A 27,744-nucleotide genomic window follows, 5' to 3' on the forward strand; every position below is an offset into this window, starting at 1 on the left:
TGCCTCCTTTCAGTCACTTGTATCTGGGATTTTAGCCTTCCAGTCATAATCCATGTCGTCATAGGTGAGGTTTGGAACGACGACAGAATGGTAGTTTTGCTTTTTTGCTGTATCTCTTTCTTGACCACAACAGACTGGCACAGTGCCCATATTGCTGTTGATGAGACCACGATTAGTCTTTGGCTCCATCCCACCATCATCCATGGACAAGACTTAAAGGTATTTGAATTCCTCCATTGAGACAAAGACCGACCAACAACCTGGGAAGGGAATCCACTTTTTTCTGGTTGAGAACCTTAGACACCGTTTTATAGGAGCTAAAGCTCAAAATAGCGGTTGAACACTATAACGCACATTAAAGGTTATGGCTTGAGGACAACAGAACATTGTAATCCGCAAAAAGCAAAGTCCAAGAGGTTCCCAAACAAGACATACTCCCCTTTACGCTTAAACCTTGAAATCTAGTCGATGAAAACCACCAGCAGGTTAAGGACCGTGAAGCAGTCCTCAGCATGTCAACACTTAAACTGAGGTTAAGTCTTTCCCAAAGCCTATTCCTGACTGGGGACATTTCTGAGTACGCCACATGGAGAGGAAGGGTGACTGAAATCCACTCATAACAAACACACACACTTGCACACAGGTGAGAACAGACAGACATCCGGGGTTACAGTTGGCTCAACACTCCACCACTGTCAAGTACTTTATTCACAATAAGGTCATTTTCTTCTTTAAAAAATCATTTTAATATACAACACAATTTTTGACAAGACAACTCCGTTTACAGCTAAATTTTGAGCTCTTGAATTCCAGCTTCTCTCATTACCAAAGCAAGCACTTAGGATGATGGGAGAGAGAAAGATGGCGTGAGAAGGACAGAAAAACACAGTGGGGAGGGGGAGTAGGTAGAAAGAATGAGGAGAAGGGCCGGGAAAGAGTGGCAGGAGAAAGGACTATGCTTAGTATGATTTTCTTTGTACTAAGAACCAAAATACTCAAATAAAGTTAGAAAATAACAGTAATAAAAAAACAGTAAGAAAGTAAGAATTAAAGAGGAAAAAAAGCAGAGGTGTACCAGGATGCTGTATCCAAGGCAACCTCACATGCATGTCTGACGCTTCTGCTCTGTTCTGCCATTTTCACAAGTCCAAATACACAAAATCACACGCGTTCAGAGGGTGTGTGTGTCTGTGTGTGTGTGTGCGTGCGTGTGTGTGTGTGCCCCCTTATTCCAAACGAATGTGCACCTCGTGGGAGGGGCTGTGAAAGGGAGGCTAAGTGGTGGGGTACAGGGAGAGTGGGGTGCAGAGAGAAAAAGAGAGAGAGAGAGAGAGAGAGACGACGAGGAGGAGGAGCATAATTCTGTGAAAAGGCGCAGGGAAGCCTTCTCCAACATTTCTCCTTCTTTCAGTCGCTCGATCTCCCATCCTTCCCTTCTTGCTTAAGAGCCAAGTAAAGAGTCTCTGTCTCCCGTATCACAGCTCCAGTCATCTTCTGTCCAACTGTGCCACTTGTGTCTGCATTTGTCTGTATAATATATAAATATATATCTATAAGCAATTCCATATCTGTGGAAACCTGTTTTTGGCAGGGGTTAAAATCTGAGGAGCAGAAGCTGCTTTAAGTTTGCTTCAAGGGGACCAAAAAAGAAAACAAAAACAAAAAAAATAAAAAAATAAAAAGAGCTTGTGGGTTTTTGCCAGGTTGACGTTAATACTGTCATTAGTGTACTTTACAAAACATAAATTAGTAGCAGAAGATGAACTTCTTGGGAGAGTTGCGTTGGTTCTGCAGTAGGGAATCCTCATTGGTGTAGGCCTGTATGTACGTTGCTGAACTGGCAGGCAATGAGCACAAGCTTAAGAGTCTGTCAGAACGGGCAGGAGGGGGCTGAGTGGGAGATGGACAGAGAGATGACAAGGAGGAAGGAGAAAAAAAAAAAGAAAAAAAAGATGCGCTCCTTTTCGCAACAGATGCACCCATCAGCCAATCAGCCCTGGATTTCCTCCTATAAAGGGTGAGATGCATTGCGCCACCTAGGGGAGAGAGCACAAATAAAGGGATGCTCGTGAACACAGAAGTGCATCAGGAGGAATGAGAATATCATTGAAAAGTTCAGTAAATCAAATCTAAAACAACATATTTCGCAACTTTATTTCAACGTTAATTGGGACAATACGGGTTTTAGCAAACGAAAACCCAAAAGATGCAGTTTTTAAAAAACTTAACAGGAATTGGTTGACTTCTACAGGGACAAGCTCCCTTCTCGGGTCAATGGACGGATGTAGTGATGATTTATGATTTGTACAACCAGCCAAAAGCAGAATTTACAACCATGAACAAGATGCAGAAATCCTTTCTGACAAGAAGAGTAAGGAGGTAAGACATAGCATTTGAATTCAGAGCGCCGGTCAGCCAACAACAGGATTACTACACCGAGTTGCAGACTCTCGACGCAGATTTTGTGCTCAGTGTTGACTTCAATGCTGAACAACGCATCCCGTCATGCTGGCTTGTATTTTAAAAGTAACAGATGTGAGGGATAACAATGTATCCACTTGTGATTAATGAATGGGCCAGAGGGAGCTCAGAGATGGCTCGTTTTCATGGGTTTATGACGGTAATGTGTTGTGAAAAAGGTTAAAGCATCAATGCTATGTGAAACCCAGGTTGCTTTAAAAGTGGCTGTAATTTCATTTCCATTTCTGGATCTGGTGTTCCATCTACCTCTTAAAGTCACGAGCGTTCGAACCAGCGCTCTGGCCAACCACAGTGACACTACTGCGAACAGACCAGATGGGCCAATCGCAAGGCTTGTGCGAGTCGTAGCCCATGTTTTGCTTTGCTTCACAGTCCTCTAAAGGTTGCTTCAGTTCCTTGTTTGTGGACAGTCTTTCATTTCTACCAAATTCCCATTGCTTTTCTTACAATACATTGCTCAGAATAGTCAATTTCTTTAGCAATTACTTTTTCTGGCTTGTCCTCCTCCTGGAAGGTGACAGATGTTTTTTTTTTTAATTTACGTTTTCATTAACTGTAAGCCAAAAATATCAGAGCTGACTAATTTAAGTTAGTAATTTCATTTATCACTTTGTGTGTAATAGGAAAAACATTAGATTTTTCTTAAAACTAAAAAAGATTTTGACGATGACCAAATTTTTTGACACAGTTAGCTAATGACTTGAACGGTGACGCTTTTAGGATACCTGCTATCTAGAAATGTACGTGTAGGTACGGGACGGAGATCGTCCCTCTGACTGGCCATTAGGTGAGACGTTCAGGAAATCCCAGATCAGAATGGTGTCGTCGTGAGAACTGCTGATGATCTGAAACTCATCGAACTGCAGGCGGAAAACGCGGCCAGAGTGCTCCTGCAGAAAAACAAGGTGCGAGAACCGTTAGTGACAGCTGACACGGAGGAAATTTCTGCTTTTTTTTTTTTTAATCATCTTCTACAAGTTTTACATTAGACCATGAAATCATTTTTCTGGGTGACCATAAGAAACGAAATCATTTTAAGCAAGACCTTAAAAGTGGGGTATTACAACTTAGCTTGGTGGCATGTCCAACCAACACTTAGAAAGCAATGCTAAATAAATCTTATTTTTTTTTTAATTTAAAAACTTAACTTATGTTAAATATGCATTTAAAAACTTGCCTTTTGGCTCCATTTAGCAGGTTATTAGTTTAAACAGTAACTTAAAAAAAAACCAAACAAACAAAAAAAACAAACAAACTGATTGGAACAGCTCACCACTAGAGTGCGCAGACATAATGTGCTAGCAGGGGCTCGTGGGTCAAGTGCTGCCTGCAGATCCCACACTTTTATTTTGCTGCAGAAACAATGTATCAGAAATGTCAACAAATAATTCTAGTTTCAGCTAAAAAAAAAAAAAGAAAAAAAAAAGTGTCTTGATAAAACCTCACCCATCGTAGGCGCCGCTGACGATCCTTTTGTTGTCGAAGCGAATGCAGCGCACCAACTCCTCGTGACCTTCCAGCACTCGCAAACACGCCCCGCACTCGATGTCCCATAACCTGCAGGAAGAGAAGCCAATATTAACTTCAAGAGCTTCCATTAAAACGGCTCAGATATGAAAGAATGACACATAAAAGCATATCTCATCATTTAAATGATAAATAATAACTTTAAGTTGCTCTTCTGATGTTGTCTGTGTTCAGGTTGGAATGCTCAGGTAATCTGCTAGTACTAATACAAACCTTATTAAAACAATACCCAAACTGTAGAAGTATAAATCTGATATTAAATTACTTCAGTTGTCATTGTATTTAAAATGTTAGGACTTTCTAAAGAGACGTTTTCTGATTTAGATCATCTATCCGTCTCTTTATCGCTCCCTACATATGCTTGGATGACCTTTACAGGATTCCCGTAAATTTGCTTCAAACTTCATATTTTTCCAGAATCGAATTTCCCTCAAATTCTACAAATTTGAGAAACATGATAATGCCAAACTTGGCCTCCGGTTCAGCGTTGTGGTAAATGGCAACTGGATCAACAAAGGATAGCTACATATCAATTTGATGAATTTTGACTCAAAACTGGAACAGTTTTTCTAAACAAACTACAAATCGTTTATTTAAAGCACAGTTTGTGATGTTGACTGCTTTTACTGTTATTTTTAAGAAAAGCTACATTCCTTTGAATCAGCGATTTAAAATACAGACCAAACAAACAAGGTCTAGAGGGTGAAGGGGGAAAAAAAAAGCTGTGAAATGGCCCTTTTCTAATTTATGAACGAGCGTGCATTTGTGAATGCACACTAATATTTTAAATTATTATGATCAAGTATGTCACAATCTTTTAAAAGGCATAATTCTGAGGATTTTTTATTTTTTTTATATATTGCAAATCAGATCAAAAGGATTTCTCACATTAGCATATTTGACAACTACTGCAAACAAAATAAGTCAATTTCAGACAGCGGTGCTGGAACGCCAGACATACCGGATTGTGTTGTCAGATGAGCCGCTGACTACCAGACGATCTCTATACTGTAAACAGGCAATCCCCCGCTTGTGACCATTTAGAGTGCGCACAAACTCGCAGGTGCTGGTGCTCCACACCTACATTGAACAAAAAAGCATTTTGAATTTATGAGCAGTAATGAAAGCCTGGAAGCACCGAAACTGAACAAAAGTATCAACAAAGCTTCGATTTTAAGACGACAAAATAACTCATGTTATTAGCCCACCTTGATGGTGCGGTCCCCTGAGGCGGACACAATATATTTATCATCGAAGTCAACGACATTGACAGCAGCACGATGTCCCACAAGGACGCGCCGCAGGCTGATGTCAGTGGGCGAGGCCATGTCCCACACTGCAATCGAGCGGTCCTTGGAGCAGGTGACCATGAGACCGTTTGCGAATCGCAGGTGAAGAACGGCCTCATTGTGATGGATCAGCGTGTTCAGTACCTCCCCCGTCGTGACTTCCCAAACCCTGCAGACGTACAGAGAGAGAGGCAGAAGGTGGTAAATAGACAGAGTAACACACACACACACACAAATCTGAATATCCTTCCTTGGACAGTTATGTTTTTTTTTATTTATTTATTTTTTTAACTGATGATGTCCAAATCCTCATCAGGACCAAGACTGAAGCTTAATACATTAAGTCCTGCCACTAAAAACAAACTAAAGCGTATGGTGATGATAGCTTCACCATTTCGTTCCGTTTTTGGTTGTTTTGCATTTCATTTCATGTGGAAACTTGTACCTGGCAGGTCGACAGCAGATGGTTTAAAAAAAAAAAGTTTCTATATTTTAGTCCAATTTTACAGCAAGAAGCTTTTTTTCATGCCTGAAATAAACATGCACCAGCAGGAGGTTTCCTAGAGTATCGAAAAACTAGAAACGTTTTTGTTATATCTGATGATATACAGCTTTCACGAGAGGCAGAGCTGGATGGAATCAGAAAAAAAAAAAAAAAACAATGCAGTGACTGTCGATTAGAATTAACCCACATTTTCCCCATCTGTATCTTTCTAACAGTATGGCGAACCCACCACTCTCCCTGAGCTGGAGAAATTAAAAAAAGTAAGATCAATATCAGGCCATGTCATTGGTCCATCCAAGTGGTCCAGTATTACTGAATGTAAAGCTTTATTGCACAGTACATGAAATAAAACTTGAAAAACAAGAGAAAAGAGGACCAAATAGAGATCAGAAGCTAATAAAATGGAAATAAGATGTAGTAGTACAAAGTCTTCAAAAAATATTAGCAAAGATAAATAAATGTATAAAATTAAAATGCAATGAATAAGGAAAGCATGCATTCCTTGTTTATCAAGTCTTGCAGCATTTAGTTTTCATAAATAGGAGGTAAAAGGAGGAAAAAAACAAAAAAGTCAAGAAGTTCTTCCCAGTGTGGTTTTCCGGATATAAAAAAACCCCAACACAAACATTCAATAAGAGACCAGAGATAGTTTATTGAAAACTGTTGTCTTCTGATTAGCATGTTTCTCTTCTTACTAATAGTTTGTGAAGGTAGCCGTACTACTTGACAGTGGCAAATAGAACAGCTAGTCTTCTTTTGAAAGACAAGCCAACGACATTACTGCCACCTAATGTTAGCAGCAATACATTACAACCAAATACTTTTAAAGACAAATTAATTTTATTTGAAAATCTGAAAATCAGTGGCCACCTCTAAATGACAGGATAAAATGGAATAGGATAAGACAGAAAGCAAGAAGATGAGTGTGATAAGATGTCAAAAAGTTTAAAAGGGAAGAAATAAGAATGATGGGAGCAGGATTAAGAAGGAAAGAAAAATAAGATGAGACAGCAGGAAAGATGGTTGTGGAAAAAAAAAAGAAAACATGCAACAGGAAGACATGAAACAGAAAAACAAGAATGGAGACGTGTGTGAAAGAAACCTGTTTACCATTTCTACCAAGCAGAGAAGCGCTGATACCAAACGACTGTAAAGAGTTTGCATGTGTGAACTCACAGCTGCTTGTTGCTAAACTGCACCGCTGGGCACCGGGAATCAAATGCAAAACACATTGGAAAACCTGACAACTAAACCTCCAAACAAAGTGCCCGTCAAGCTGTTGCTAAGGAAGTGAGGTCATATTTTCCTTGGATATTAGCCAGCAGGCACGGCTGAAGTGTGAAGTAACAAGAATTAAAATTGAGCTTCTGTGTGCAGTAGCCAAGCATATGTCAACATAAAAACCCACACCAAGCCTTCGAGTACCTGCAGTAAAACATATACAAAAATTTTTAGCAACAGCTTTGAATGAGTAAACTTTAATATTCATATCCTGTTTCTCCTAATGCGGATATTGCCAAGCTGTGCGTTAACAATTAGGAGTAAACGAACAGTTTCCTAATACGTTCAATTTTGGGGAAAATTATGGCATCATAAAAAAGCTATACATTATTGCTTTTTTTTTTTTTGTAACGTAACTACACTTTCCATTTGACTGTAGAAAGACTTCAGTGAATAATTTTCATGCAAATTTGTCGTGCAACACACCTCTGCTAACACAGCAGAAAAGTTTCCCATTTGTGGCTTTTCAACAGCATTTGCTCTTTAAATGTAGTCATGTAGTCATACTCGCAGCAACCACAAGCATCCTGTCATCTAAACAGCTAGGCAGCTTACCATTCGGCACGCTGTGGGCTTTCAGTTTGTTTAATAATATTCCTGGAAGATTGTATCCAGATGTACAAAGAAATGTACATCTATACAATTGTTAAAAGTTGTCGTAAAAATAGGCGAGAAACAAGTGAAACGCAAAAATGCAGGTTCAGAACTTTGATTTTACCTGATTAATATATTGAGCTTTGCTACAAGAACAGGCGTCACAAGTGGACATGAAAAACATTTGAGTATTTGAGGTATTGCATATTTGACAGAATGGGTTGCTTAGTGACCATGGTTCTATGATTTTTCCTTGATTCAGAAGATGGGAGCAAATCAGTCAATTTAAAAGGAATTCAATGCATAAGATGCAATAATGTTGAATAGGATCTAACCACTATGGGGTTTAAAAATATATACATTTTACATTAATGCAGTGAAAGTCTAACCCCATTAGCCACTGGGGGCTCCCTGATGTCTGATGTGACGCTCTCCATTCAGCCATGTGGGAGAGTCCTGAGGTCGGCGCTGTGCGCTGCTGTAGCATTAGTCATCAACTATTACGTCTTTTAAAGCAGCACAACAAGTTTACGAAGCAGGAAACAAGAAGCATTAAAAGTAAATAGGTTTGCAAATAAATAACTGGAACTGCCAAAATAAACATTCTAAAGCGGATTTGTCAACTAAATGATCTCCTTACGAAATTACAAAAATAAATCAATTTAGAACAAAACTGGCAGGTAAAGTTTAAATACCTAAATAAAACCAAATGCCTATTAAACGTGATTGATCCCACATATATACATATAAATGTCTTTTTTCCTTCAGCTATTAAAAGACTACCGATAATTAAAAATAATTTTGGGGAAAACCATATAAAGCTTTCCTTGGTGAGTGTGTCTCATCCTATTAGGATGTTGCATTTAGGGAGTTTGGAAGCAAAGTGAACACCAAACAGGCTTCTGTAATTCCCAAGCACTAGTGAGGTTTTTTGTTTGCAGATGGGGATCAGATCAGTGACAAATGTTTAATTTTAGTGGCAACACCAGATTAATCAATTGTCCTAATATTATGATGGATCAGTGTATAGAAAAGTGATAGGGTGCGTCTACAAAGTTAATAGAGTTGCTCAAAACAGAAAAAATAATAATCATCGTTTTCAGGCGTATGAGTTATGGTGAATGATGTGAACTATACAACCAAACTGCCTTTGTTTTTGTATCATCGAGGTTATTATGAGTTTTAATACAAATTTGTAAAACAGAAACGTAGAAAGATAAAAATCCAAATGACCATAAATACATAGTTCTTACAGACCTTCCGCTACATACGAATAACCAGCAGACAAAGTCTTTGTTTTCGGCATAAAAAGCTTTTCATAAAAATTTTATATAGTACCAAGACAATCTATGCAATTGATGCAGCTTGAAGTTCTTTCAATAAGATGCCAAAAAAAAAAAAATCTGGAGAAAAGACCAATTTTTCCAGCTTTGTGGAGCAAAGTTGCTGCATTTCCCTCCTCACACATTTCTGCTTACTGCTAATTATTCTTACCCTTCTCGCTTATTTGTCTTTCCAAAAGGACAAGTTCTGGTGTTTGAAAGCTTGCGGCATTCAAACTAAACAAGTGTCAGACACTTTTCTATTACGACAACATTCTTTTGAAACTAAACGTTTGAAGAGTGGAGTTTTTGGAAAGCAGCAGAATGTAGGCTGGCTACCCGACCAGATAACCTGACCAATCATCTCACACAAGAACATATCAACAAAGGGCGATAATATTCTGTGCAATAAGGACATTTTGTTGCAATTTTTATGAACTGCAACAAAATTTTCCTGGTATTTGTGGAAAAAAGAAAATATTTCAAAGACTCCCACTGATTTATCTTAAATTCCCTGGTTGTGGTTGCAGCGGAGTTTAACCCTTGATTCTTAAAACTACCTGTAGATGAAAGAAACAGTTTTCAAAATGATTGTCAGCAGCAACACACTCACCTGTGTTTTCTCACTTACCATAAGCAAGTGTATATCTGTGTATCAATATATGAATGATACTGTACTTCAGTTACATTATCCACTCATTTTACAATTTTTTGTTCGAAGTCTTTGTGTTTTAGTGCGACAATCCCATTCAGTCCAATGCTCGCTTCTCTAATCAGAATCAAAACTACATTTTGTTCTTGGTGCAGTAATAAGTTTGCCATACCTGACAGTCGAGTCAGAAGACCCAGTGACGATGACCCTCTCATCATACTGGAGACACAATACTGAGCCTGTGTGGCCGGTCAGTACCTTCAGACATTCCAGTGTTTGTTTATCCCAGATCTGCGGAGGGAAAGGAAGAGAATGAAGAAGATGAGTGTGTGAAGGGGATATTCTGGCAGGGAAGGACGCTGTGAAAGAGAAAGAATATGTGGTTTTGCAAACAGTGCAGATTTGGGTCACGCCAAAAATGGCCTGTTCTTGCAGCCATGTCCTTTCACCGTTTATGCTCCATTTCTCTACTGCCCTGCATGCAAATCAGAGCCATCGGGGTCTTCAATGGCCATGTGTCAGTCTCCTCCATAAAATTTAAGAGTCACTTCTCGCCTCCCGCCATTAACCCTATGCTGTCTCTTGGCTCAGGACAACGCCGGAGCCGAGTCCTTTTATCCCATAATTCACTGGTGCCTGGTCTAAGTACCTGGTGTTTCAGCTAGGCACCACAGAGCAGGAAGAGGTAAGCTGCTCCGCGCCAGAACAACATTTTATTTCTAAATACATAAACACTGGCTTGACTAAATCAACTGTGCTGAGAATGCTGAACTGCTTTGGGCAACACATTTGGTTCCCCTTTGCTGGTGGTACCAAACAAAGCCATCGGGATCAATGTTAATTACTTCAATGTGTCCATGTGGACCAGTGAGGCAGACAGAAACATGTCAACAATGTGTTTAACGGTCTCAGTTCAAGAAAACAGGTTGGGAAGCCTACAATTACTCTGTAAAACTATACAAGTTAAGTGTAGTGCTGAGCGTTAGCTGCTGATGCACTTTAATTTCCCTACTGAGGGACAAGCATTTCCTCTATTTCTGACCAGCTGGTCTTATATTGGAAAGACGAATGAAATTAGAGATTGGGGACCACAGCTGCCTGTGAATGGTTAAAATCTGTGAATACTTGAGACCCCCTCTAAAAGCAGTGACAGCTGCTTATTTTAACAGTTCAAACATAAAATGTACTTTAACATGCATCGATACGCACAGTGAGAACTGCCTTAGCACTGCCGCAGAAGCTAACATATACGGTCTTCCTCAACTCTGCTCTTGGGGGTTCAGCCAATGAGTATCAAGGAAAATGAATGGCACTCTTGGTTTGGCTGCTTTGCAAACACCAACCAGGAACATGTCAAGTAGTGTTGAACCTCTCATCTTCCCGAACTAGATTTTCTTTGAAATGTTCTAGATGTGCGCTATGAAAAGAATCCCAGGCAGATTTTGTACAAATAATATAAAGTTGCATTCCATAGAAAAATCTGCAAATTGGAGTATAAAAAAAACTGTATTATACATTTTGGCTACATGAATATTAATCAAAGTATTAAACTTAATTTTGTTTTTAAAAAAGCATATGCTGACAATCTTTTTTTTTTCCCCTTAAGCAACTTGAATGTGGTTTTATTTGTGATCTTTAAAAAAGTAGAATTATGTGGCATTCATATCAGTATGTGGGGGGGAAGGGAAGTTTGTGAGGGGATAGTTTTGCAAACTGACGTACCTTGATGGAGTTGTCCCTAAGGCCACTGATGATCTTCTCATCATCGTACTGAAGACAATAAACACCTTTACTGTTTTCTGAGCGACACTGAATCCTTTGCAAGTTGTGTCTGCCACATCGCCAATTAGCTTCAATTGTCTGCAAAGAGGAAGGGAACACAAGAATAACAAAATAAACAAACATTCATAAAACAAAAAAAGACAAAAAAAAACAAAACAAAAAAAAACAAAAACAGGTACCATCACTAAAATATCAAAAAGGTGAATTCCTGGAATGTTAAAGTCATCGTTACTTTTAACAACACCACCAGCGCAAAATTAAATATTTTGTTAATCCATCATAGCAATTGAGTTCATTTTAGTTTAGCATCAATATTAAACCATGTGCTTAAGTCACACAGAATAAGCAATCACAAGAAAGGCAGATAATGATAATAACTAGAACCACTTTTTGCTAACCGACGAGAGCAAAAAATATTTATGATCAACAATAAGCAGTCTCTGACACTGGTAACTTATTCTGATGTTCGCAACTTTTGATCCTCTGATTTATGCTGTACTTAACTTGGAACATTTGGTCTTTCTTGGCTGTGAGCTCTGCCAGCAAAGTGAAAAGAGCAAGAAACATGAATTGCTCTTAATACGTCGCACACCAGCCAAGGTGGAGTCTTACTAGACAAAATTTACTTCTTGTAGATAACAGCTGCACAAGCTCCACAAAAATATTTTGTAGGGAGCCTCTATTACTCAACTGAGCAGCAAGTACAGATCAGGAGCCAGAGCGATCTTACTACAGAGTCCCATACATGGTTATAATAAAGGGTTATATCTAAATACTCTAAATCAAAGATATGGGGGATATTACAATAAATAACTCCAATAAACTCCTCAAACTGAAATAAAAAAAAATGAATGCAAGTAAATTACGTACATTTCAAACTAACAATTAAATGTGTAGTTTATTTTATTTTTCCCTCTGGACACTATTTATATAAAACAGTCTTTTTTTTTTTTAAATGACGGTGGATAAAATATCATAAGCACAAAAAGAAACACCATTTTACCTTTTCAAATTAAAACTGAATAAATAATCTTTTAAAATAATAATTTAAATTGTGCCTTACCTCTATGTCTTGAATGATCTTAGGATAAAGAGAGTGATAGTAGGAGTTGGGGGGGATTTCTGATGTGCGGTTCTTGAACAAATATTTCTCCCTGGGGTATGAAAAAAGTATACAATATAAGAAAGGCAAATACTGATTTTTGTGGAATTTATTTTACCTTTCACAAACTGAAGACAAGAATAAATAATATATTACAGTAGTCTTGATGTTTTTTTTTTCCCTTACTCCATTGAAGATACAAGACTAACAACTAACATCCTTTTTTGCTATAAAAAAAAAGTTTTCTAATACTTTTATCCTTACCACTGGTGTCTTTCAGACAGGCCTTTCCAAAGCGGGTCGGTCCGGACCATTCGCTCAATGAGCTTCTTCCACAGCATACCCTCAGAGATTACCCTCTGCCACTCTTTACATACCAGCTCTGCAGCGCAAAGCGAGCGTGCATCCAGAAAAGACAGGATGTTCTCTGCAATGTGATCCAAGCCTTGGGCTGGAGAAAGGGAACCGAAGTGAGTGTGAACAAGCCAAGGCAGCAAATTAATACAATTTTGTCAAGTCAATTTTTGTTTGCCAACGGCTGCATTTTTGCTTTTTCTTTTTTTTTTCTTCTTTTTCTCAGCAGTTCTGCAAACGTATTGCGTAATTTTGCAGCACAAACTTACAATGTTCCTGTTAAACGGCTTTCAGAATGTTTTCAATTCGTACGATTTAAAACTCAATTTACAGCGTAGCGAACACCATGCTTATTAAAAGTTGTAACCGTGTTGGCATTATTGCACATTTGTACCTGGCAATGCAGTGATGAAATCCCTCTGCAGCATGGGTTTGAGGTAGGAGTTGATGTGGCCGTGCTGGTAGTGGCACATACGGGATATCAGCCGCTCGACAAATTCCACTTGGTCGGCCTCTGACCACTGGTCGAACAAGGCGATGCAGTGTTCCTTCTCCTTCTCATAGTTTCCTTCTGATGGACGCTTGCGAGACCCTATTACAGGACCGTTAGTAAGCTGAAAAACAATCGGAAAAGCTGATTAGTGAAATGTTTCCTCCTTATTCTGCTTAGCTTTACGGCATTTTCATAAGAGTTCAAGTACATACAATTTATGTAAACAGAGATAAATCTGGTACATGCGAAAACTTGGCATTTTATTTTTAGTTTCAAACAGTGTCATGTCATCAGTGGAACAGAGTAAATCCTGTCCGTCTAATGATACTAAGATCCTGATGCCAAATGAGCTCGTTTGAACTGATCTCCATTTTTATTGCATCTGTTGACACAAGGTTTCTTCAAGTCTCAATAAATTATGTTTAGGAAGTGTAGTGGCTTTTTAAAATTATAATTTTATTTCAACATCTACAAGAAATACAAAAATTTACCTAAGGAATGTTTCCACTAAAGGAACTTTTTCCAAGTCATTTCCTGTGACCAACTTTTACCCCCTTGGCGTCAAACGGTGTGCGCCAGTGTTAAAACACATTAATGGGGTCCAATGTTAGACTCAGGTAGGAAAATAGCACTTTTCAATTAAACCCGAGCCTTCGGGATGTACTTGTGTGGAACATTATGAGCATTATATTTTAGCAATTTTTGTTTGAAGCTCCTCAACAGTACAACATTCCTGTTAACTTTAACTGAAATCTCACAAAGTTTTTGACACCAATGCTGGTGTTTTCCTTACATTCAAAAGCAATTGCCACAGAAGTTACATTTTCTTTTCCTGACAGTATCACCACACTATAAAAAATAAAAATTATATGCCACATAATAATTTTTATATTGGGGTTTTACAAAAATTGTATGTTTTATTAAAAATTAAGATTTCATATTAGCTTATTTCCAGACACACCTTCACCATTGTAGTCTTCTTTGGCGACAGGTCGTCCACTAAGGTCTGTGACTCCATCCCTGACGTGGTCTGTAGAAAAAAAGAGACAAGAAAACACAAAGAAGGCAAAGCTTAGTGAAGCCCTTTATTACAGCCTGTAAAAGCAACTTTAGGCGTTTAGGAAGGCAGCAGTGTGGACAGAGCTTTGGAAAAAGAAGTGTCACAAATGCAGCCAAGGCAGACAGGTTACCGTTGAGATTTCAGATAAGTGAAGGCAACAAACAGCCGTGCCTACACACACACGCACGCACGAACACACCAATACACACGCACACACGCGCACACACACACACACACACACACACACGAAGTGAAACAAACGGAGTCTAAAACAAAAGGAATCTGTTTGCTTGTCTGTGACGTGGGCTAAGTAGTCTGGACAGGAAATTAAATCGCAAAATTATGGGTATGTCACTGGCACCAACTCAGGCATGGCAGCAGAGAAAGAAGAAAGTAGGACAAAGAAAAGATCCTAAAGATTTCTAGCAGGGATTCTGACTAAAATGTGCCATTGTTATTATTCAGTTATATCATTTACAATGGGAAACGGTTTATTTACCGAATCACTACCGACAGAAACGCGAGAAGCTCCTTTAAGATATACATTTATTACGCAAGACTTTTTTAGCTCACATGGACTTCACGGACTGTTATGCAACAATCACAAATTTATAAAATTACTTTCATCATAACATGTATGATGACAAAGTCCAGCTGCATTCTGAGCAAGGATGGGCGTTAGGCACTTCAAATTTTATTACAATAATTAGTATTTATTGCAATGACGTTAAAGTGGCAATATAAAAGTACTGACTAATTCATCCTAGCCTTTATGGCATAAATTTGATTCTGCATACTGTCAACGCAAAAACAGCTTTAAACTGCAACCATTACTAAAATGGGTAATGCATGTAAAGAGTTCCATTTAGTAGTGCGACTACAAATAATGGCACTGAATCATATTTTTGAAAGATGGTTATAAGGAATATCATGGAACTAATAGCAGGGGGATTTTATTTAAACTTTTTTTTCTAACTTTTGTGATATTAAGACATACTTTTAAACAATACTGAACAACTTTGTGTTTGCAACACATCACAGATTGCTGCGTACAGGTTTGGGCGTGTTCAAAGCTTCCAACTCTTGATGTTAGGTTAGGATATCTTTTTAAAACGGTCAAAATTGCATCTGTAGTAGTAAAATGTTCAACAAGCGCTGGCGTGATTGTGCTGGTTCTTTGAAATTAGCAGAACATCGAACAGAGCAGAGTGAACCGAAAACTAAACGACATACAGCTTAACAGTCACATTCTTATTGGAAAAAAAAAAAAAAAAAAAAAGACACCCACAAATGCTTTACCTTGAAATGAGTCATTACTATTCTTTGTGTTTAGCGCGAGTCAGTCACAACACAAAAATGGCTTTGATTGGAGAAAAAAAAAGTAAGCAAAAAAACAATGAGGTGGTAATAAAATGACAGTTAGTGCTACAGTGGCAAAACAGAAGTTATCACCAGTATTCTGGTTTATAAACGCTGGAACAGTTAAATAATGTGCCCCTTCTGTTGAGATGCACCAAAAAGAACGGTCTGTTACACAAAATTGGGCAATTTTGGCTCGACTGGTCCTGTCCACTGACCAGCAGATAAGAAACTGAAAATGACTAATAAAATCAGCCTACTGGGTCATGCTGATCCAAACACTCTACGTCTAACTGATGCAGAACATGACGTACTGAGGGAAGAGTGAAGTGTTAAAGAATGAAGCAAGAGGAAAGAGACAAGGTGTAAGAAGCTATTTAAAAAGGAAACTGTGCTTTGATGACATCTAGATGCTTGTGGTTTATTCAAGACGGAGGAAAGCGAAACTTAAAGCAGGACCAAACAAAGTTTTTCAACTTTTTGTGTGCTCTTGTTAGTTTTTAGAAATTATAAAAGTATGGTAAATATTTAGTTAGCTCATAATACAAGATTTTAAAACTCCAAAGCTGCGACATTCCCAATACGAATAACGCTCACAGCAGGAAGCAGAGGAAAATAAAGTAGTGAAAGCAGTTTTTAATATCTTCTTATAGAGAAACTAAAATATTAAATATTTACAAAACCAAATATTGGAAATTGGTCACACAATTCTGTTCGGTGCATCTTTATAACTTGTTTTGACTAATCTTGGTGTTAAAAAAAACAAACAAAATAAAGTTTTAAAACCTGAACTTTTTTTTTTTTTTTTGTTAGACCTGGAACCCTTCAACATCTACCAAAGCAGATAGGAGACACAGCTGGGATGGTCTTGTTGGTGTTCATGATCATGCAGAGCAGAAGAAGATAAGGAAGAACAAATCAAAAACTGACCAGGTTATGTCAGGCAGGTAGGCAAGCAAGCATGTAGCCTGTCAGAGCTTTAAGGAGCCCCCCACCTCGACCCTCACACCTCCAGGTAGGAGAGAAAATATTACTCCTCAATGCAAGGTTATTCTCTGGTAGCCATGGGAGTACTTTCTCAATTTCCTTTGACGTACTTCAATTTTTAGAGAATATTCAACTTGTCTAACATCTAGTTTTATAAACAAGCAGCTTTGTTTCTTGGCAAAATCGGGCTACTAGCAGGAGCGAGAGAAAGGAACCAGAGAAGAACCCAAAAGCTGAGCAGGGGAAAAGGAGAAGAGAAGGTTGGATGGTAATGTGGGCGGTGAGTGGGTGCCGTCTGTCTGGACCAGGGTGGCATGAGCAGTCATGTGGAGAGGTCAAAGTAAAAACTGAAAGAATGAAGAGATGGCGAGGGAGGAAGGGAGAAAGGGGGGGAGTAGCAGAATTAAGAGGAGAGAGGCAGAACCTGGTTGTGAGCCCGGGTGGAGGGGATGCTCTGCAGGCACCTGAGTGCACACAAACTCTCAGCCACCGAGGAGCAGCCCAGCCAGAGAGAGCGAGGCACAGAGCACTGTGTGAAAGAGAGAGAGGAAGGGAGGAAGGGAAGAGGAGAACGAAGTGGACAGGGTGAGGGAGGAAGAGAAAAGGAAGAGCAGGAAACCAGAGATGGGTCGTAAAGAAAAAAGAAGAGGAAGGATGACGAGGAGAGTTGAATTGAAGGAAGCCAAATAATTTTAGTGAATGGATAAGTCAGTGGATGAACAGATGGGTGAAGTGGTGGAGTTGGTGAACAACGGGACAAGTGGATTATGGTTCCAGTGCAAGAATATAAAATTAATGGGTAAATAAATAGGGTTTGGTTTGAAATTGAGAGAGGGCGAGTGTTTAACCATCAAAGGTGAGGAGAGAAAAAAGGGGAAGAGGTGGGGGGATAGTGAAGGGAAAAACCAGTATTAGAGCTACACACACATTTGGCACAGTGAGCGTAGGAACACACACTCATTCACACAAAAGATACAGACTGGTAAACACGCATACACACCCCAAAGCATTAATAGACATGAATAAGGTGGAGATAGGTAGAGGAGAGGGAGGGGCAACGGGATTAATTGTAGAATATTTTCAATATTATGTTGACAGAAACCCCACCCACTGTTCTGCCATCCCCACTCTCATGAGTGGTTAGTGGACAACACCGGGACAAATAAATAAATAAATAAATAAATATAATCAAACCAATCACAAAGACACAAAATAGGCAGGATTCAAAATTGCTGAAAGGCCTTAAAATCTTCTGTCCGTTTAACCTGAAGAGTTTTTCAGTTCCATGTGTAAATTTCTTGATACCTAATTTAAGAGAATAAGGAAGTGGAAAACCAAAGTCTATAAACAACAGATGTGAAGAAGAACTTAAACAAGCAATTCGTACTACATCTGCAAGTTTAGAACATTTGTTCCTGAATCCATTTGTAGTTTTATGCATTAGACTTTGTCACAGGGTTCTTGAAATGTCACAATTACGTGTCAAGAGCACAGAAACTAGTTTATGACTCAATACTTCTATTAATCAAGTTCATACGTAATTTGCTAAATAACATTTCTCTGAATTCGGGAAAGCTTCTCTGTTTTGGTATAAGGTAACAAAACAGTTCTCGAATATTTACTAAGCAACGCATTATTATTAAAAAAATAATATAATTTGACATATTAGGCTATGTATGGTAGGTTTGGATTTTATTACAAGAGGAACCGAGAGTGGTTCTGTATTTCTAATGTGTAATATCTATCCAAAGAACTGCATATTAGTTACTTGATGTTTACGTTTAATGAAAACAAAAGCGTGTTTTTTAATTATAAAAAAGTTGATGCATTTTTCTCCAACTACGGCCCCTGTAATGTTAATCTTAGCTAACATTTGTTAAGCTAATATAGGCTAACTACCTAGCTCACAGAGAAGGCTAATAAAAAATGCGTTAACGGTTACCTAAATATATATTTTCAAATAAAACGGATATTAAGGCAATAGCTTAAATAAATATTTGCCAGAGGTACAAATATTCGCTTTTCAGTATGAAGATGTCTGTGAAGAACGCGAGGTATATTTAGCCCGCTAGCTCCGAAGCTAGGTGCTAATGTTCGCTGACAGTGGGATAGCTATGTGAATGAAAAGGCAGTACACTTCCTTCTACGCACTTTAGAAATATAAACAGACGATGAGCATTTTGTTACGATAGTCGCTACCTGTAGTTGTGCTTCTCGTATATCTGGTTGATCGCCAAACATGCTGTAATGTGTGAAGTCTGACCATAAACAACATAGAATAAAAACGTTAGGCGTATATTGACGTGGTCCGTCGCCTCTTAGCCAGTGTTAGCCGGGTAGCTAGATAAGTATCAGACAGGGCCCTGTTAAAGTGGCGCAGCGTCACCGCAGTGAACACTACACCAAGAATTCTCACCAGTCTTCCGGCGACGACCAGTCATAAGCCCTACTACTTCGTCATTAGTTAGAACCTCGTCTCAAAACAATACACATTTTATATGTTTTAAATGACCGCCCGAAGCTCTTATTTGACCAACGATGTGTTAAACATTAGTAGAGAAATGTACCGATATGTTCAGGCCCTCCCTCTCTGATTTCTGGTCCCCCTCCTTTCTCCTCCACCTCTCTCGACAAGCCGCTTCGGTTCACTCATACCATCGAATCGAGCCTCGGCGCCTTCACCAAACAAAAGCCTGACAGCTACCTTGTCGGATGTGTGGTGTGCTAACACTGGATTTGATCTTACCATCAGTTCCACCGTTTTGTCTTCCATCTCCGGCTCCATGTTGATGAACCCCCCCGAAAGTCGCTATGAAAATGGAAACCCAGCCCTGCGTCGGCGGCCCGCAAATTCAGAGACGTCATTCACTTCGCGCAACCACACAGCTTCGGTAGGGCAGTGTTAAAAGGGTGGGTGGGGGATGGGAACGCCCATCTAATAAAGAAGCACGCTGACTGGATGGATTTTGACTAAGGAGGTGCGGCCTATCTGCTTAGGCTTTTATTGATTGGCTTACTGCGCTACTAAGGCTTTCCCCGGTGACTCCCCCAAACAAAAAGGCAAATGGATGAAGATGCTGTTGCTATCCTGAAGAGGGATACACTAAGGCAAAATCAATCATCCGCATAGCGTTGCTATGAAATGATGCAGAATGTTGGCCATTGAAGCTAGTTGTGACTATAGGGCTGTGTCAGAATTTACATAATATACAGTGTTCAGTATTGTTTGCAAGAGAGTCATAAATGCTTGGAAAGGCTTTGTTTCTTTGCTTTTCCATTGACATTTCAATAAAACCATTAAGTTACATCATGCTTCATGCTGTAACTTAAGACAGCATGAAGCATTTTCTTATATTCAGATATCACTAAATACAAGAAAATGGGAATAAAAATGCACCAAGTTTGAAAATGTACCAGTTTTCTTTTAAAACTGAATTATTTAATAATACTCTTGGATAGAATGCAGTCACTAAAAACAATGTAACAAAGTGCTAAATGCACTTAAACTTTTTTTTAGGGATATTGGCTCAGAATTTTGAATGCAAGACATGTTATTTCAACCAATGGAAAAAATGCACAGGGATGATGAAAATATGAAATCAATAATTCCGCCTCCCCCCACCCCAGGCATAAAGGGCAAAATGCACCGAGTATTATAAAACTTAGGATTATATATGTATTAAAAATCAACAACTAATAGCCTCTCCATGTATTCACAACTAATTATTGATAGCCACTTATTTAGCAAATAAAAGGAGCTTACAATCTTTTTACAAAACTTAGCTCTATTTAAACATTTTATCTGTATGATTACATCGATATATTTAGATTGTCAATTTAGTCAAGAACAGTACATATTTTCATAATGCATGGAACCTGATAAGGACACTTGTGAAGTAAATTTGCATCTCAACAGATTATACCAAATGGATATTAAAACATGTATTGAAGAGATTTGAGGTTACTTTTTTTAGGCAAGTTTGAATGTATAAAGCCAGCCTGCAACTGATCAAAATGTGCTCTCAGCATGCATCTTTTAAATTTCACTGACACAGAACTGTCATGTATATTTCATTTCAATCAGACCACAGGGGAAATAAAATGGGGGTTGTGGAGTCTTCAAAAACAATTTCATACACGGCACAGGATCAAGACCAGAGCACAAGGAGGTCGGAGTGGTTTTCAGCAGTTCAAATTTAATACTTTGTCCCCCTTTCTCTACAGAAACCCAGGTAAAAAAAATCCCCCACTCTCATAAAATACAACAGCAGCAGTTACCAGTAAAAAAATGAAATGCAAAAAAAGAGAGAGAGAGAAAGCAAAGAGGGGAGGGAGAAAGAGAGTAGGAGGATGAGGAGGCAAAAAAGGAAAATATATATTTTCTATATCTGAGGAGCGAGTCCAAAGTCCATCATCAGACCATGTAAGGGGGGCAAGAAGGAATCTGGGAACTTGCTGTTGTGTTTGTTCAAAACTGAGGGCAGATGGGGCAAAAAAAAAAAAAAAAAAAAAAAAAAAAAAAAAGGAATCAAAGTGAGTCGAGTCCAATCCAACTAGGGGAAGGAACCAGCACTCTAAGGCAGGGATTTATTTCAGGAAGGGCTTTCTCCCTCTCTGGATGAAAGAAACTCTCACTCCTCTTCACCCTTTGTGATGCATTTTGTCGTGTACAGATGTATTTTGCAAGTTTGTGTATGCAACAGGTAAATCGGAAGGTGTGTCTGTCATATATATGGTCAACACAGTTGCCCCTCTCACTTGCTGCAAGAGAGGTGGCATTTTTCTTTCCTTATTTCTTCATTCATTCCTTTCTTTTTTTTCTCCCAATATCAGTCCAAGACTACCTAGTAGTCATCCAAATCAAAGAACTCGTCGTCCTCTCCTTGGTACTCCATGCCCTGGAAATCCACCCTGTACCGCAAGATACCTGTATGACACAAAATGAATGAGAGACTTTCAGAAAACTTTATATTACTTTTGGCAGAATAACTGCGCCATAAAGAAAGATTTCCACAACTCAACAAATTAGTATCTAAAGCCGTTATTCATAACAACCCAAATATTATCCTATAATTTGTAGCATACTTTCATAAGTTTTTGTATTCGCACACAGGATTGAAGCATTGCTCTTCTAAATACCAAAAAATGATCCATCTTATTTGATCATATATGTAAACTTTTACAGCTGCAAGGAGCAAAGATGTTTTGTGTATTTCTCAAACACTTGACCTTTCAAGTGAAGTTTATTTGCAACAAGTGTACTGTTGCAGTCTCTTTAGTTTTACTATAAACATCAGCATACTGACCCCCGATGCCTCCAAAGCCCTTGACAAATTGGGACCCTTCCTGACTTTTGTCTGTTACGATTTCCAGCGTTGCTCCAAACTTCTTGTAGTTGTTTGCGAACCACTCCAGCAGTGGCATGCTCTCAATCAGCTCGTGTTCCTGCCCCGTCTAACAAAAAAACAAAAAAAAACAGGAGTTGGGAAACACTTCATCACTGTGTAATAACTTTTACTTAATGCAGATGTATGCAGTGCTTACCTCCTTGTCTGTAAAGTGTGACTTGTCTTTCTCTTGCTCAGGCGTCAAGTACAAAATCTTCTCATCTAATGAATGACAACATAAATATCAGAATTATATTGAAATAATAATCCTATGGCTAGACTGGGGTTAAAGGTACATTAAAGGATAACATTTTATGTACCATTCTCTGCCCCGTTGCTCTCTGCCCCATGCACACGTAGAACATAACGCATAGTGTCCAAGTTCTCATACACTATAAGGATCTCCACTGCTCCCATTTCCAGGGCTTTCAGTGTGTCCTCCACTCCAAAGCAGTACTTCCCCGTATCCTGACTGATCTCATCAAAGTACCGCCCTGCAGAAAGAAGAAGAAGAAAAAAAAACATCAAACAACTGATGAACACTTATTTTTCTAAATGAGAACAAAGCAATAAAAAAAGAAATCCTACCTATGAGTTTCTTCTCCTGGATGAACTTAACATTAGACAGAACTTCTGCCGACAGCTCAATAGCTTGGTTGAAACCGTTTTCTCCTCCATATGAGATGTCAACCAGCTTCAAAACCTTAGCCTGTAACCTCTGTGGAAAAAATACATAGAAATGTGTTAAGTATCTAAATTATTTTCTGGATTGAATTGAAATCTGATTGTATGGCTTTTTAGTTTTTAATGTAATAAGTTGTACAAGTGTTGTATTTGTAAAGAAAGACACACTTACAGGGTCAAACATGTCAGACTGGCTTAGTTCAGTCTTAAAATCAGCAGAGCCAGCCAAGACCATTCCCGCCACATTAACTTTGTCGTTGGACACAAAGAGCTGGACAGCGGTCTCAGCGACTTTTCTCACGTAGTTATGTCTCTTTTCCATTCTTAGACGAGCAAAACGCAGAGCAGACTGCCCTCCTCTACCTGAAAGAGGGTGATAAAAAATATATATATTTTGAAACTGTAAAAGTAAAAGTAACAACATTAAACCAGAACAGAATATTATTTAATAATCCGCCCTGCCTTGAGAGAGAGAGAGCGAGAGAGAGAAAGAGAGAGAGAGAGAGAGAGAGAGAGAGAGAGAGAGAGAGAAAAAACATGTTATCATTGAGGTGCCACACCGTGTTTCTTGGGTAGGTCCACAGTGAACTTGTGCAGCACCTCCCGGGTGTTGCCCTGCAGCGTGCCAAACAGTGCCCCGCTACCGTCGATCACAATAAAGCCGAATTTGCTATCATCAGAGAGCAGGGCTGTCAATGCCTGCAAACAGCAATGGAACAAATGTGTAACAATGTTCAACAAGTGAAAGATAAACACGTTCACACATGAAAAATGATCTCCAGAAGGAATATGAAAGAAAGAATTTGCATAAAATCTCTCACCTCGGTGTGGAATTTGTTATCACAGAGGTACAAAGAGGTGTTGATTGGTTTAAAAGGCTCAAAGTCGATATTGACTTTCTTCTCCTTGCCTTCCTCTGTCACAATTGTGCCACAATACACAACTAAACCATTTGGTGGCACTGATGAAAGAAGGCAGACATACAGGTTAGATATATGTTAGGCTTCAATAATGATACAGTGTCTTTTTTGGGGGGGCCATGGGGAGTTTAGAAATTGACTATTGTGTAATACAGTATTTAAAGAGAATATACGACTAAAATAAAAAGTTTTCAGTGGGAAAATGACTTCAGTTAAATATTTTTTCCATGACTAGCAAAAATATAGTTCCAATCTAATGTACAGCATGTTAAGCATGTTTTGTATTATAATTTGAAAATTACTTTTCTTAATTTGTCCTTGTGTATTGGTTAGCATAAACTAATGATGTTTGTAATTCTGGGATTGTTACTTTTGGCATGTGAACCATTTCCACTACTGGTTTCATGAGCTCATCAATAATGCCATTTTAACACTGCAAAATAGGATTAAATGTAATAAAAGTGTACTATTTAGCAGTTTACTAAAATGTTGGTAGCTTAGTAGTTTTTGTTAGTGGGTAAAGTTTATTTTTAAAGCAGTATTTATTTTTGTGAGACTCTTACTCCATGCAGTCATAGATTTACAGAAGAGTAGACTGCCGAGTTACTTTAAATTACATTTCATTGTCACACTGCTATGGCTGTACAATAATTGAAAATCTTACGACTCTTAAAACTATAAATATTTTAATCACTATATTAGGTATGACATGTACCTATTTTCTTCCCTTTCTTTCCCCATTTGCCTTTACATCTCTCTGTGACCTTTAGCAATTCAGGCAATGTACTCCGTATGTGATAAGAGCATTTGCTGCCATGAGACTCTGCCCAAGCAGCTAAATATTACAGTAAGGTGTATACTGCCAGTAAATAACATTTAGAATACAATTGTTAGGTAACAATTATTGCACTCCAAACAGTCCTTTGCTATATTAATATCGAACACACTGATACACCTATTTATTTTAACACGTACCCTTGTTGTAGAGTTTTAATCTTTGCTGTACAGAGGTGATGGCCCCGAGTACGGAGAGTCTGTTAACTCGACTCTTGATGTTGGAAGCAGTGCCAAACTCATCCGCCAACATTTTGGCTACTCTGGAAATCTGGTCCTTAGGGGGAATGATCAGTGAGATCATGCTGGTGCCATTGCTATGTAAGAGATGAGGATTTACAGTTAGTGCCAGAAAAAAGTCAGAGAAGATATAGTATACAACTAAATATCTATTGGTCAACTATTGGTGACACTGATATAATGAATATAGTAAATAAATACTAGGTTTCATTTAATTAACTTCCATATGACCTTCTGTTACTCCAGTAACTCCATTTTTATTTCTTTATTAGTGTGTAAACACACAGTGTTCCTTACATAACGTCACAGATTAAAAGGTTTTAATGTGATGGGTCAACAAAGATGGTCTTTCATCTACACACAGCTAAATCACTGCCCTTGAACGCAAAGACTGCACATGGCATGTGTATCCTTTCATGACCTGTTGTGAAGACAAAGCACACTGGTACAGCCTGACACCGGACACAAACACTCAGCGGCAGGTAGCAAGGGCGGGATGAATGTAGGGCAAACAGTCAACTGTGTGTGATATGTTGGGCCTCAGAGCATAGCACTAAATGACAAGCTGTCACAGACAGGACACACGTTTCAGATGTGAATCCTGATCAGTACAGGCACTTAAAACGCTCATGTCACTTAATACAAATACTGAGCAGATTTTTTTTTTTTCACCTTTCCGTCCTAAGCAGGTCACTCTTCAGCGAAACACTCAGCTGATCGCTGACCATAAGGTGACCAACATAATGAACTTTTAGGGGATTTTTTTTTTTTTTATTCTGTCATATGAGCCATGTCTACATCAACGTAACAAACCTGATCTCAAGCTGTAAAATGTATCTTGGGGAGCACTTAGAAGCCAAACTGTACGGCACCCATTCTTCCTTTCCATTAAAGTGCTTTTTTTAATTTAAAGCCACCCATAGCGGCCTCTTTCCAGAGATGACGTCTGTTAGCGGACTGTGCTAGCAAAAAAAAGCTAATACAGCTGCTTCCACCTTACTACACTTTAATTTCAGGAAGCATAAAAAAATCATAATAATAGTCTGACAAAATACAACTTAAGCGAAAACATCCTCGCGTCGCAACACAAAGTTTAAAACTCTTTAACACATCGATAGCGACTGTAGTTAGCGCTTAGCAACCAGCTAACAAAATAGCAGCTAACGTAGCAATGCTAACCACTCCCAAATTCGGCCTCATTTACTCGATGTCCAGCTGTTGCGGCAGTACACATTCACACCGTTACTCGTTGCCATAAAACTGAGGCGCAATGACCGCAGGCATCACATTGACACATAGCCTAAATTAATCGCTTACCCGCGGGCAGCTTCCAAACTTTTGATCAGCTTCTTGATTTTCCATATCTCCACGTTTCTGTCCGCCGCGCTGGGGTCGTCCGCCATCTTTCTGCTGTAATAGCTTCAGCACCTGAAAAGACGTTGAAATAACAGGAAAACACATGCAGTGAGTCATCCGGGAAGCTAGCTGTCTAATACACAAGACCTTGTTAGGCGGACATGTCTGCTGTAACTAACTGCACCGGGTGCCGCACCAAACTGCTAGTGCGTTCACCGTTATAGCACATGACCACTATTGGCAGTTGAGCTGACCGTGAGGGAAGGGCTCCGCTTGGTCTGCCGCTGTTAGCACAGAGCGCGGAGAATACCAGGCCTAAAGTTAACCAGGCCCTAGTGTTCTTATCTAATACGACCTACTTTCTTCGCGTTCCCCTGGAAACCATATGGAGACCATATGGTCGCTTTTAATATACCGATACTATGAATAGAAAAAGTGCCGGTATATTACCTGCCTCGGACAACGCCGCTCCACTCCGCTCTCGTTCTGCTGCGTTACGTCGAGTCGGTGGTGCGAAGAATGACGTTGCGTTCCTAACCGGTTTCTCTGCGCGTGGTGCTTTCGACAGGAGCACACATGTGGGAGGTGTTTAGAATCATGGCGTTCACTTCCTGGAAACAGCATAGAAACCAATGAGATATCTTAAATGATCTGTCAGTTTAAACCAAACTGAAATTCGATTGGATACAATTTAAGGACGTCCCCCTAAATGGGTGGGGACCTTCAATTATAATTCATGGGATTTGTAGTACTTCAGATAATATTCGAGCGTTAACATGTGTGCAACATGTTAAATGAATAAAAACGATGAAAAGGAGCCCTCTGGGCTTATGTAAATAATTTATTTACATTCTTATGAAGGGATATAAATAACTCAGAAGTCTTAGCTGCAATATAACAGAACATAATTTGTCACGTTAACACACAAAAAAGATATAGTAAATTCGACTACCTATTTAAGGCCAAGAAAATATTCAATTATGGCAGCAAACATATGAATAGACGTTTAAGATGGCGATCCAGTGTAAGGTCTGTTTGGTCCATTTGTCAACTGCCTTTAAACTACTTGTCAAAGTTCACAGTAAATAGTTTCACAAATAGTTTCAGATCATCAAATAAATTTTATTATCTGACAAAGAGAACCGGATTAGATACAAAATACAGTTTTCACATCATGATTTAATCTGTTAAGGGGAAAAAGTTATCCCAGCAGTCATCCCATGTAATTTCTCCCTAAACCTCAAAGTTGGCTGTACCTGTGATGGCATCCACTGCATTCAAGTAGTTGTGATAAATGGCAGTCATTTTTACTTTTCTGTTAAAGAATATTGTCCCATCTTGCAGAACTGATGTGTTGGATGTTTTTCAAGAAGGAATGTACTATTTTAGGTCATGCCACAACATCTCAATTGTATTTAATTCCATACTTCCTTCATTTTTTGAGTCCTTGCTTTGGATTATTGTCTTGTTGCTTGACTCACATGCTCTTAAACCTTAGGGCATGAACTAATGCCCACATTTCTTTTCTCCTAAAT

General features: G+C 38.8%; 2 protein-coding genes across 5 annotated transcripts; both read right to left on the bottom strand.

The window, feature by feature from the left end:
* Positions 1–691: 691 nt before the first annotated feature.
* LOC103129921 (F-box/WD repeat-containing protein 11) lies at positions 692–19,682 on the bottom strand. Of its 3 annotated transcripts, XM_016665506.1 has the most exons (14): positions 19,535–19,682; positions 17,213–17,317; positions 14,344–14,412; positions 13,284–13,503; positions 12,800–12,986; positions 12,497–12,587; positions 11,374–11,511; positions 9,824–9,942; positions 5,217–5,466; positions 4,970–5,088; positions 3,928–4,038; positions 3,755–3,833; positions 3,207–3,371; positions 692–2,036 (listed from the first exon to the last, which is right to left on the bottom strand). In XM_016665506.1, exons 1-13 carry the CDS (start codon positions 19,571–19,573, stop codon positions 3,210–3,212), a joined length of 1,689 nt encoding a protein of 562 aa, XP_016520992.1. In that variant the 5' UTR covers positions 19,574–19,682; the 3' UTR covers positions 692–2,036; positions 3,207–3,209. The 3 variants fall into 3 exon arrangements, with proteins under 3 accessions (XP_016520992.1, XP_007541219.1, XP_007541218.1); XM_007541157.2 differs by lacking the exon at positions 17,213–17,317 and having other exon boundaries at positions 19,535–19,681; XM_007541156.2 differs by lacking the exons at positions 17,213–17,317; positions 19,535–19,682 and adding an exon at positions 18,988–19,094.
* A 1,573-nt stretch (positions 19,683–21,255) lies between these two features.
* Positions 21,256–26,792, bottom strand: LOC103129922 (eukaryotic peptide chain release factor subunit 1). Of its 2 annotated transcripts, none has more exons than XM_007541160.2 (11): positions 26,664–26,792; positions 26,171–26,281; positions 24,755–24,930; positions 23,681–23,820; positions 23,420–23,558; positions 23,032–23,222; positions 22,764–22,893; positions 22,496–22,669; positions 22,333–22,397; positions 22,095–22,242; positions 21,256–21,715 (listed from the first exon to the last, which is right to left on the bottom strand). In XM_007541160.2, the coding sequence occupies exons 2-11, from the start codon at positions 26,254–26,256 to the stop codon at positions 21,633–21,635; spliced, it is 1,332 nt and encodes a 443-aa protein (XP_007541222.1). In that variant the 5' UTR covers positions 26,257–26,281; positions 26,664–26,792; the 3' UTR covers positions 21,256–21,632. The 2 variants fall into 2 exon arrangements, with proteins under 2 accessions (XP_007541222.1, XP_007541221.1); XM_007541159.2 differs by having other exon boundaries at positions 26,660–26,791.
* Positions 26,793–27,744: the final 952 nt, after the last annotated feature.

The sequence above is a fragment of the Poecilia formosa genome, unplaced genomic scaffold, assembly GCF_000485575.1.
Source record: "Poecilia formosa unplaced genomic scaffold, Poecilia_formosa-5.1.2 Scaffold592, whole genome shotgun sequence".
NCBI classification, from domain to species: Eukaryota; Metazoa; Chordata; class Actinopteri; order Cyprinodontiformes; family Poeciliidae; genus Poecilia; species Poecilia formosa.

Bases quoted from the DNA above. Each gene is read 5' to 3' on its own strand.
- LOC103129921 (XM_016665506.1), bottom strand. From the start codon at position 19,573: ATGGAGCCGGAGATGGAAGACAAAACGGTGGAACTGATG. The intron at 9,943-11,373 runs GTACGTCAGTTT...TTCCCTCCGCAG, and splicing joins TTAGGGACAACTCCATCAAG to ATCTGGGATAAACAAACACT. The intron at 5,467-9,823 runs GTATGGCAAACT...GTACGTCTGCAG, and splicing joins TCTTCTGACTCGACTGTCAG to GGTTTGGGAAGTCACGACGG.
- LOC103129922 (XM_007541160.2), bottom strand. From the start codon at position 26,256: ATGGCGGACGACCCCAGCGCGGCGGACAGAAACGTGGAGATATGGAAA. The intron at 22,243-22,332 runs GTAAGCACTGCA...TTTTTTTGTTAG, and splicing joins CACACTTTACAGACAAGGAG to ACGGGGCAGGAACACGAGCT. The intron at 21,716-22,094 runs GTCAGTATGCTG...TGTGTCATACAG, and splicing joins GGGCTTTGGAGGCATCGGGG to GTATCTTGCGGTACAGGGTG.